Raw genomic sequence first — 11,585 nt, 5'->3', positions numbered from 1 at the left:
CTACACATAGTCCAACCCGGTCTAACCAGGTCCAACCTGGCTAAGCTCATGATTCTCCAGAAAAGACCTCTGCTCTGCTCCTCCCCTACGGTCCCGTGTCTGTCCAAAAGTCAGTGACTTTTCTGAAGGTGGCACTTGTATTGTCTAAATTTTCTTATAGCTCTGGTTATGCCCAAGCGCCAAATTTTAAGAAACATTAGCCCGAATGAATGGAGGAGCAATGATGACGGTGGTCTTCTAAGGGAAACCAAATTGAAAAATTGACCCAGCCGCGGCTAGGATGAACTTAGGCGTTCTTACTGGGGCCAGAACCAGAGAAGCGCAGAAGAAGGAGCTCAGCAGCCAAAGCCGTGAATGACACCGAGGCAGAGGCAGGAACCTCTGGGCGGGGCCGCGCGTTGTGAGCGCGCCTCGGGGCCGTGCTCCTGGGGGCGGCGCGCGGGACCGTGGCTCTTCCGGCAGCGGGAGGCGGCGCCGAGCGGGACCGAGCGGCGCGGGTGGCGGCCGGGGAGGCGGTGAGTGGCGGGGGGCTGCGGAGCGCGCTCGGGGAGCCGGGGGCGCGCGGGCTGGCGCGGTCTCGGGGACTGAGGGGGACCCAGCAGGGTCCGCTGTGTGCCCTGGGGTACGTCTGGGACGGTTACCTCCGCTCGGGGACCTAATGGGTCTGCAGCTCTCGCCTGGGGCTAGGGAGGCCCCAGCGTGGAACTGATGTCGCGGAACTGATGTGAAGGGGCGCATCACGTACCGTGCCACGCGTCCCTGGCCACCGCGTGACGAAACTTACTGGGTGCAAGCGGCCAAGATGGCTGCCAGGGAACTCCACGAGGATGGGCGCGCGCAATTGCCAGGTGACCAGGTGGCACTTAGTAGCTGGGACCCGGAGGTCTGCGAGAAGACCACCTGGTGGCCGACCTCCAGCTCTTAATCTCTTCCAAAGACCGAAGTGTCGCAGGTAGAGCCCAGAGTCCTACACCCCCAGCTCCGGCGTCCCGTTACTACTGATCATCTCAGGTCCAACCGCCCCAGAATGACAATGACCACACTAAGGTCTGTGCCTCCGGGATTAGAGCTCTGACTTTTTCCTGTTCACCCAATGTTGCCAAAACCTTAATATTGTCTCCATAATCCAGATTTGAAAACTGAGGCTCAGAAGTTGAGTAACTTGCCTAAAGTGTCCCAGTGTCCCAGCCGATTGTCTCCACCTGTGTGCCCTTGCTGACGATTTATAGAAAGACCTCTTGAAAAAGTGTAGTTCTGCTGGACTTCAGAGTTTGGGCACTTACCCAGAACTCTTTATAAAGTTTTCTCACGTTCCTGAACCCTCCTCTGCTACCTACTTTAGGTGTCTCTAGTCAACAGCTCTCAACTGTGGTCACATATCAGATATTTTATATTACGGTTCATAACAGTAGCAAAGTTATAGTTATGAAGTGGCAACAAAATAATTTTATAGTTGGGGGGGGAAATCACTAAACCAGGAGATGCTGTATTACACACAGGTTGCAGCATTAGGAAGGTTGAAAACCACTGCCTAGAGTTGTCTCAGTGTTCCAGGCAGAGGTGGGAGTAGGCAGGACAGCACCCAGATAAACAAGGTGACTGTGGTTCTTAAGAATGTTGGACCCAGGCTTGCTGTGTGAAGGAGAGCTGTTTGGAGGACAGATGGAAGTTTGGCAGGAAGTCCCAGTACCCCTTCTTCCCCTGAATGTGACTGAGGCTGTCACAGTCACAGGGGTGAGTGTTTGGGGAGAGTTTGTTAGTTCCCACCCAGCTCTGATAAGGAATTGCTCCATCTGTGTATTCAAAGGTAAGTGAAGGGTGCAGCCAAAGGTCTGCAAAATGGGGAGAGTGAGCTTAGTTCTCTGTAAAAGTTTGGTGAAACACCCCCACCCCCACCCCTGGGTATGCAGCAAAAGCTTCTGGCTGAGAGGAAACATCCCCTTTCCCCCCTCCTAACTTCCTGCCAAGAAAGCTGTGAAGACAGCCTGGCCAAAAGGACTCATAAAGCAGTGGATCCACTTTCTCTTTTATCTAAACTGTGTGTGTGTGTGTGTGTGTGTGTGTGTGTGTGTGTGTGTGTGTGTGTGTGTGGCCTATGTGCACATGCCCTTAGAGGCCAGAAGAGAGCATCAGCTCCCCCCTGGAATCGGAGTTGCCCACAGTGGCAAACTGCCAGGTGTGGAATCTAGGAAGCAAATTCAGGTCAGCAGAATAGAGTAGTAACAAGCCTGTTAACCACTTGGCCATCCCCAGACCCTCACCTGAGACTCCTGCCTGAAGATGGAACAAAGTATCACTGCTGAAATGGCAGCTTTAGTTATGCAAACAGGATGCCTTTAGCTGTGTGAAATTGTGGAACAGGCCAATATAGAGTTTGGAGTTCAAGGTGAGGTTTCTAGAATAGTCTGTAATAGTCTATTTCGTTCCTTTCTTTTCTTTTCTAGCTATTCATTTGAAAGTAAAAACTCATTGTTAGGACTCCATCATTGTGCAAACTTTATATGTCACTTAATGAGGGAGAAAAAGAGAGAGAGAACACCCAGGTCCTTCATCTGTGTACAAAGTTCAAATGTATTGTTTAGTTGATGCTATTAACCTGTAACATAATTTTAATAGACTTTGTTATATATAATCTTTGAGTTGATTTGTTCTTCCTGGGGCCGAGGACTAAATTCGGGGCCTTGATCTTGTTAAACAAGAATTCTGCCACTGAGCTAAATTCCCAACCCCAAGTTGATTCTTTTGAATGGCAAATCATTTGGCTGAATATGCCTAAAATATTATGTTCATAGTTGGGTAGTGTGTTATCATTTTTGCAAGCTAATGCCACCATCTCAAAGGGAAATCAATTCAATTTTTATATGGTTATATCCTGTTCTGGGTGACTGCTAATTGTGTGTGTGTGTGTGTACATATATATACACACATACACTATAATATATAATATATATTTTTTTTAAAGCATGTTCAGTTACAAGTTTGTTCTACACATTCCTTGCTTTTAAGACACAGACTATAATTTTCTTTTCTTAATCTTCTGAATGACTATAACCACGAGGAGGGACCACTGTGGGGCCGGTGACTAGCTAAAAAAGCCAAACAGAAATTAGTACGTAATTGGCATTGGTTTAGTGTGATCATCCATTGCAGATACATCACCTCTTACACCCAAAATTGTGGTCAATTCAGAACTGTCCAAGCAGTCACTTTGAACGTGGGGAGATACCTTAGAAGGCCATGAGGCCTTAGCAGTCTGAACCTGAGGAGCCCCAGTCAGTGGACCACAGTAGTTCTATTAGGTAACTTCACACCTCCCCAGCCCCAAAGGAGCCAAACTGGACAATAAGCCCCACCTCCCTTTTAGTACAGGGACTGGAGCCAGGGCAAGTGTTCAGCCATTGAGCTGTGTCCCAGCCCCAGACCTTTGCTTAGCTTCTCCAAAGTGCAATCGTTTTAACCAACAACCTGCTTTCCAGATTAATAATATAATTACCATTGTTAACCTTTAGCCAGGGTTAAAGGTTTGTCACCAATGGCTGAGGAAGCTCATTCTGTGTTCCTTTTCTATGAAGTTTCTGAGAATTCCTTTTTAAACCAGTAATCAAACATATCCTGGCATGTATCTAAAGGTTCAAACTTTGTTTTATTTTGAAGAACGCTTCTTTTGCTTAGACACTTGTGAGGATCTGGAAAGTAAGTGCAGCCCCTCCATTCCCTGCCAGCCACTGCCAATGAGGACACAGCTTCCGTTCTCCCGCGTGGCCTGCTTAGCGATCCTACCTTTGCCACTTTTCATTTATGAGGTCAATGCAGCCCTCCACGTATCGATCTAACCAGCTCTGTGAAATAGTTCCGGTGTCCAGTTTCTTCATCAGAAAAATGAGATCCAGGATGGAAAGCAACTCCTGTTTTGTGGGGTTGTAGAATCCACACTCCGATCCAAGCCATGTTTGTTTGGCTCACTTCCCATCCTGTTAGTTGTCAGAGTTGATTCGATTCCCAGGGTCGGTCACAAACTGGGGATCTTCTGTAGATGAGAGCCAGCCTGGAAAAACAGGCCAGTGACAGCAGGGACAGAGGGTTGTGGCATCACTGAAATATTTAGACAGCTCAACTCTTAAAGGTCTTCCATAAGTCTGGGTCACTTGGTTTTTATTTTCATGTTTCTCCAAGTGTGTTTCCCAGCTTGCCTGGTTTTAGGATATTCCCAGTGTACCTCTGACAGACTAGTTTTACTTCAGCTGTTCTGTCAGACTCTCTACATTGTTGCTGTCCCCTAGTTTATGGCATTTCTCATGGGGACAGAGATTTTTGGCAGCAAGTGACTGGGGTTCACATCTGGGCACTGCCCAAGTTAATGAACTGCCTTCCTGGTCCTCATGAGGCTTTGATAGTTTAGATGGGAATACTGTGAGGACAACATTTAGAGCAAGTGGATTAGCAAATATTAGTACTTATTGGTAGCCAGATATCCATGTTTATAAACGTTTTTAGGATGTCGAATAGCATGTATCAGTTCTCCAAGTAGTTGGCAGAGCTGAGGTTTGAGCTCAGGTTTGCTCTGCCCATAAGCATAAGTTTCTGCTGTTAGCCTAGCAGCAGCTCTCACACATACCTCAAGCCCTTCCTCCTGGGATCCAAGCTACATACAGAACAGCTGGCAGAGATGGGTATGGCATCTCAAGACTATGCATGTGACTAGCCCACTGGTTAACAGTGCTCAGTCATAACAAACTTAACCTGGAGTCACAGAGGTCCTGAGAAGGAAGGGACCCAGGGCCTAAGTGTCAAGGGCTGGACCTTTCTCTTACTCAGCTGTTTGCTGCTAGTATGGTGCAGGGAGAATTCTTCCCGATGGGGGAAGGCTATGGCATTCTCACCAAGTTGCTCATGAAGATTGGGACATGTAGTGTTGTAAACATGAGCAATCTGGTTCCCCTGTTACCTAGTGAGGCTAAGAACAGGAGATGGAGAGACTTTCCTAACAGCAAACTGGTGAGTTGGAAGGCAGAGAATTCCCATATCCAGTCCTTCCTGCCAGGGGCTGCAGAGACAAAACTTCCTTGGCATTTCTAAGGGGTCTAATTTTTCAGCCAGGTGAGTGCCCAAGTGGTCGCTAAATTTTATAGTGACCAGTTGTCTGGATGTCATTTCTGTATTGTTCACTAGTCCCCTGGGATCCCAGATGCTTGGGGGAAGGGGGGGGGGTGTCCCATAACATCTAAAGAATCATTATGGTCAAGTTGGATGAGGAGTGTTGGTCTTTGGTATTTTCTTGTTTTCAAGTAAGAATAAGTTTTCTTGGCTAATTTGTAATTTCTTTGGAGAGAATATTCTTACAAAGGGTAAGACACAGGCTTCTAAGTTCCAGGGGCAGGTTATTTTAGTCACTGTTCCATTAGTCATCGGTGGTGCCAGGAGGGAGCTGACCCAGCATTGGCTTTACAGTATAATGTGCTGAGGAGATACTGTCTTCCCGTGCTCCTCATTTTGGTCTGCATGTGACTTAGCTGTTGTGAATTGCAAAGCAGTATGAGCCCATCGAAATAAAGAGGCGTGTTTTTTGTTGGTTTTTTATTTGTTTGTTTGTTTGTTTGTTACCAATGTGTTGATTCAAACACCAGTCAGTGGCATCCCAGTCTTAGAAGGGTTTGTTGGGTCTGACAACACCCCTTCAGCAAGCTTGGGTGAGGCCCGTGCATAGACCCCTAGTTTGCTGTGTGAAGGGTCTCCGAGAGCATGCTCATTTGAAGAGATTAACGTAGGATGTGTTCCATTATACTCTGTTTGCTTTTCAACCTGATGTTTTGCGTGTTAGGGACATTGGAAACAAGCCTAAGCCAGGGAAACTGGCTGCATTTGTTGTGTTTGTTACAGAGACTGGAGAAATGTGTTTGGATGAGGCTCCCTAAGCCTTAGCCAAGAGGTCAAATGTCAGCACTAACAGAGTGTTCCTGTCCTCTTTGACAGCTGCCCAGAGGTCAGGCACAATGATTCAACAGGTAACTGGTGTTTAGCTTCTTAATGGCCTGAGGTAGATATGCAAGATCTCCACCTTCAGGAGAAATAACTCCCGCAAGTTATCCTCTGACTTGTGCCTGTGTGTGCGTGTGTGCACACACATGCAAAGTGGATAAACTAAAAAATGGTTGCTTCTACAGATAAGAGTGGTAATAGGGGGTATCTCTGCCAACACCAGGAACCACAGGTCAACAGTCAGTGTGAGCCGAGAAGGAAGTCTAATTCAACACAGCTCAGTACCCACAGTTGGTTCAAAATTTGCAAGTCTGATGCCAGGCATTTTGTTTCAGGTATATTTAAGGACGGCACAATTTTAAAAAAAGGTTCCTGGTAACAATTGCCTCAGTCCCATGTGCACAGCAAAGCTTGAGGCACGGAATGACGACCTTACGATTCTTTGTAAAGCACATATGACATCTTCCATAAAGTAGATTGACTGCATGTGCCATCTCAAAGGTCTCGGGGGAGAGTCTGGTGTGGTCTCAGTCATATGGGTAATACAAAGCCACCCCAACCCTTTGCCTTCTGAACCAGGTTCTCCAGTCTCTTCTTTAGAAAGACAACTACATGTTTAATGTTCCTGGCTTTCCCGAGTGCTTCTCTCTGAGCACAAGGACCTCCATGCCCCCTACAGTTTATTACTCTTGCAGATCACCTGGGTTCAAATCCCAGCAGCCACAGTGGCAGCTCACAACCATCCAAAATTCCAGCTCTAAAGGCAGCATAGTGCTATAATTATTAATGGTCCTAGTGGCCAACATCCTAAACTGTTTGAGATTGAGAGTGAAGGACTAGTAAAAACTAATGATTATTTATAGATAAATAACTCAAAATCCCTTTGCTTCTTAGTAAGCTGCACAAAATGCTTTACATCTCTCTCTCTCTCTCTCTCTCTCTCTCTCTCTCTCTCTCTCTCTCTCTCTCTCTCTCTTTCTCCCTCTCTCTCTCGTCTCATAAAAGCAAGTGTTTTTAAAAAGCCAAGGTGCTAACTCTAAGGATTAAAATCACTCAGAATAAAGATCCTTTAATAGTAATTAATAGCTCAACTGACCAGTGGAACCAGGCATCAGTGGGACAGACTCCATTGAAAACTAACCTCCAGCTGACCAACACTCCAGGAGTTACAGTTCAGCTTTTGAAACATACAGGGAGACCTCTTGCCCCAAGTCTTTCTTCTGGTGTGTCTGCTGCAGGCAGGCTATGGAGATCGAGGCCCTAGAGTTCCCTTCAGACTGTGAAACCTGAGAAATCTGCCAATCACCATTCACCAGGAGCTGGTGATGTTGTGGATACCCCCTCTGGCTGCTCTATTGAGTACCACTGGCATGGGATGTGACCCTGATGCTCCTGCATCTTTGCTGGTTTTCTGGAGGGATGCATTTTAGCCGTCTAGAAAACTGTCAATGCCTTTGGTAGATGTGATGAGAAAAAGTACTCCCAACCCATTGTCTCCTGTCTCTCTGGGGTACCTTTCACTTGCCTCCAGTGTATCAAAGCCAAGATGTTCTTGAACATTCTTTGCTATTGTGTGCAATATGTTCTTTTGAAGTATGGCATTTTTCATGATCCTTTAGGACAAGTCTGGAACTACAACCATTGGACACCTGCTCTCTATATGTTAACTAGACGTTTATGAATCCAAGTCCATCCTGTTACTTCAGCCACACCCCACCACAACCTCACTTCTCATAAAATGTGTGTGTGATATTCCTGGTCAGGCTGATTGGTCCATGCTGACTCTGAAAACCGTCTCAGTTCGCCACTCAGGCTGCTGACCCGGGTACCCTGCGCCCCACCATCCAACGGCTGCTTTGTTCATGCTGCAGCAGGACCTGAAACAAACTGACCAAATGGGCAGGGAGAAGGCGGTGTGCCCACAGTCCCCCATGCATCAGCCCCTTCCTTGGCCCACTCTTGACCCAAAGTGAAGCTGTCCAGGCATCATCTCAGCCTTGCTTCCTCTGTCCTTCCTCCACCTGACACACACATTGCTCCTGAGTACCAAGTATGAGAACAACCCTGTTAGGTACCAGGAAGAGTCCGTCCCTTTGCCTTTCCAGCCACTGGAGGCCCCTGTGCTGTTCATCTGTTCTCCCAGTCTCACTTCAGGTCCAGCTTGTGACTCTGGACCTACTTAGATAATTCCAGGATTGGGAGCTGAAATCCCTTAGCCAAGCCCCAGAACTAGGAATACAGCATTTCCTCAGCTCCTGGGCACTATGCTGTGCACATCTTGGGAGATCATTATTCTGCCCTCATGGACAAAGCCTTCCATGGGGCTTTGTGGTTTCTGTGGTTTAACAGCTTCCCTGGAGTGTGATGGTTTCTGTGCAGGGAAAGTTGCCCCTGCCTCCTTCCTCCATAGGTTGGGAATAGCCTCTGAAAATCTTTCCTCATCTGTAGGATGTCTGTACTTCAGAGAAATGACACAGCAGTTGTGGGAAATGAGCTGGATTATTTCAGCACTGTCCTGTGGGAGACAGCACATTCTCTTAAGGATCCAGGGTATCCCTGTGTTTAAGAGAAAAATGTTCACTTCCTGGCCCATCTTTGTCTCTTAGAAGGGATATTTTATAAGGTCTCTGCAGTGTTCCTGTAGCTCTGTTAGGCTATGCTCTATGAAGTTATAATGTCCACTGCACTAGAAGTTTCTAAGAAGCTCTCTCTTATTTAAAAGAGAAAGGAGACCTCAGAGACCTCCGAGTCCTCAATAGAGAGTAACTGATTTTATCCTTAAAAAAAAAAAAAAAAAAAAAAGCTGGGCTGGAGAGATGGCTCAGCAGTTAAGAGCACTGACTGTTCTTCCAGAGGTCCTGAGTTCAATTCCCAGCAACCACATGTTGGTTTACAACCATCTGTAATAAGATCTGATGCCCTATTCTGGTGTGTCTGAAGACAGCTACAGTATACTTATATATAATAAATAAATCTTAAAAAAAAAAAGCTAAAAAGACTAGAGAGAAAAAATGATGTGCTGGGGTCCCCTTTCATCTTCAGCCATGTCACCTGACAGAGTATTTTTTTTCCCTTGGACCTCAGTTTTCCTGTCTATATGATGAGCTTGTCAGATAACTCATTTGTAAGGCCCTGTATAGTTCTTATGCAGCAAAGGTTATTAAGGAATCTCTACTGCTTAGGCAGGTAGTAGTAGTAGTAGCAGCAGCAGCAGCAGCAGCAGCAGCAGATAACTACTGGAGGAGATACAGCTAAAGATGGAAGGAGTGGCTCACTATGTCCAGAGAAACTCAAAAGCAAAGAATGCATATCACATCAAAGGCTCAGTTTGTTCCTACAAAGGCACCAGAAAAGACAGAAGCTCTAAAGCATAGGATGCATTGAGTGGAGGAGAGCCTTTACAAACACACAATCTTTACAATCTTTAGAGATTCTCACACTCTAGGCCTGGCCAAAGCTGGCTGGACATGTGGTCTAGGCACAAACCTTCAGCTTGATGGGTGGGCACTGAACCATTCTCTACACTTGGCTATATGGATGATCCTCCCTTCCTGTCCTGTGATATTCTCTAGACTAGGGCAAACTCTTCCCCAGGGAACACAAGATACCTAGGTTTTCTCAAGAGTATTCTTTCTCCTTTATGCTTAATACAGATAACAAGGCAATGTTTTAAATGTAGCTTGCATAGAATTATAGTTAACAGCACACTTTGTCCAATGTGTGAAGTACAAGCACCATTTTGTATAAGTTGTAACCAACACCATGCCATTGTAACCGACTGGATACATTACAGTGCAGTTCTGAAGTAAGCAATATTCTTCAGAAGTAAATGAGCAAGCAGTCATGGACCAGAGAGCAGGAACACTCTAAAGGAAGGGGAAGGCGCCATCTTTGGTCTGTGGGGCTGTCGGCTCGTGTTGCTTGCCTCTGTGTTTCTGGTAAATTACAGAAGATGCTCTTTAATTTTTGATGAGTGGGTTTTGTGCTGAACAGGCTGAAAGAACCTGCCATCTTTTTCAGTTTTATAATTGTTAGCATCAGTTATTATTGATGGTTTTCTAATCTTGCGTATCTCCCATTACTTCCAGTAGGAATGACATGTTAGGTCAGAATGTTGTAACCTTGACATCAGCTGCTTTGCTCAAGGGCACATGCCTAGATCATTCTCTGTCCTATTTTTTGAGACTGGGTCCCCTGCTGAGCCTGGAGCTGGCTGGTTTGTCTTGACTTACTGGCCAGTGAGCTCCAGGCTTGGTCCATTATGCTATGAGGCAGGCAGTTTGCTAACTGCGCCATCCCTTCCCCGCCCCAGCCCTTGTTACGTTAAAACTGTATGTGTTAACTTTCTGCCTTATCTAGAGTAATTCTGACTTTCCTACAGGAAAGCAATGATGAAACACTATGTACTTTAGAGATGAGAAAGATGTCGTAAATTTCTGAAGTCTTGCTGAAATACACTGAGGTTTATAAACAGCTTGCTTTAGTTTGGAATGGTTTCCAGCTTGCCAATTTTGAACCACATGTACCCCGTGATAGCTGTGAATGTGACCAAACAAAATTAAAACTGGAACATAAAATATGTTTGTGTGTTATTTTTTAATGGATTGTTTATTGGTATGTGCATAAGAGAAAGTGTGTGTGTGCTGTGTAGGAGAGGGATTGAGCACATGCAATCGAACTCCAGTGGAAATCAGAGGACCAGTTTGTGGAGCTGATTCACCTACTTTGGATGTATCAGCATTTTTACACACAGTTAAGCGCAGACTGCACAATAGTTTGTAGTAACAGTATCACCTCACCTGGCTCGTCTTTCCCTTTTCAGGATCTGGGACAATGTCTGGGGAAGTGCCACCCAACATTAACATCAAGGAACCCCGATGGGACCAGAGCACGTTCATTGGCCGAGCCAGTCACTTCTTCACAGTTACTGATCCCAGAAACATCCTTTTAACAAACGAACAGCTAGAGAATGCGAGAAAAGTGGTGCATGATTACAGGTAATGCTGGCCTCTGTGGTGAGCGGTTACAGGTCATGCCGCCCACGCTGCATATCCTGGTTTGTTGTATGATGGATCATCGGGTTACTTGTTTTCAAACTGCTTCATGATTTTTCAGTACTTTTTTTTTCCCCCAGTAAACTTCTGCTTACCAAAACGAATAAATAGGAAAACCAAGTAGAACCACAAATAGCCAGTATTCCTTGTAGCTATGAGGTATCTTGGCCCCAACATCCTGTATTCTTTTCTCTAACACAACTGTGTTAAGCATTTTTCTGTCTTTGGATAGAAACAGCATCATTCAGGAAACTGGCTTCTGATAACTGGGGTAGGGCCATTGCTGCTGAGATACAGCCCCCGTGAGAAAGACTTTCTGGGTATGGTGTTCAGATGGGAAGGAATCTGACTGCAATTCAAGGATGCAGATGTGAGATGTACCTCATCACTGAGAGAGCCACACAGGAGTTTTAAGAGGATGCCATCTATGAAAAGACAGTCACAGCTACTCAGGAGACGGAGGCAGGAGACTCACTTAGCCAGTGCCCAAGACAAGCTTGAGCAATGTTATAAGACCCCCCATCTCAAAAATAAATAAGGAATATATGGAATTAA

The 11,585-nt window shown here is 45.9% G+C and overlaps 1 protein-coding gene across 4 annotated transcripts in view; it reads left to right on the top strand.

Annotated features, from left to right (window-relative positions):
- The first annotated feature begins 433 nt into the window (after nt 1–433).
- Nucleotides 434–11,585, top strand: part of SFXN1 (sideroflexin 1) — a 34,436-nt gene continuing 23,284 nt past the window's right edge. For 2 of the 4 annotated variants that reach the window (XR_013975219.1, XM_080924406.1), the window contains exons 1-2: nt 434–515; nt 10,799–10,973. Coding sequence is in view for 3 of the 4 variants with exons in the window: in XM_080924406.1 (XP_080780532.1) it covers nt 10,810–10,973 (164 nt within the window). In the remaining variant the exon portion in view is untranslated. Of the gene's footprint in view, nt 516–831; nt 953–4,961; nt 5,098–10,798; nt 10,974–11,585 lie in introns of those variants that run through there. The other 2 variants (XM_080924408.1, XM_080924407.1) reach the window with 2 other exon arrangements.

The sequence above is a fragment of the Micromys minutus genome, assembly GCF_963924665.1.
Source record: "Micromys minutus genome assembly, chromosome: 1".
Lineage (NCBI taxonomy): Eukaryota > Metazoa > Chordata > Mammalia > Rodentia > Muridae > Micromys > Micromys minutus.
This window is presented reverse-complemented; position numbering and strand designations above follow the sequence as displayed.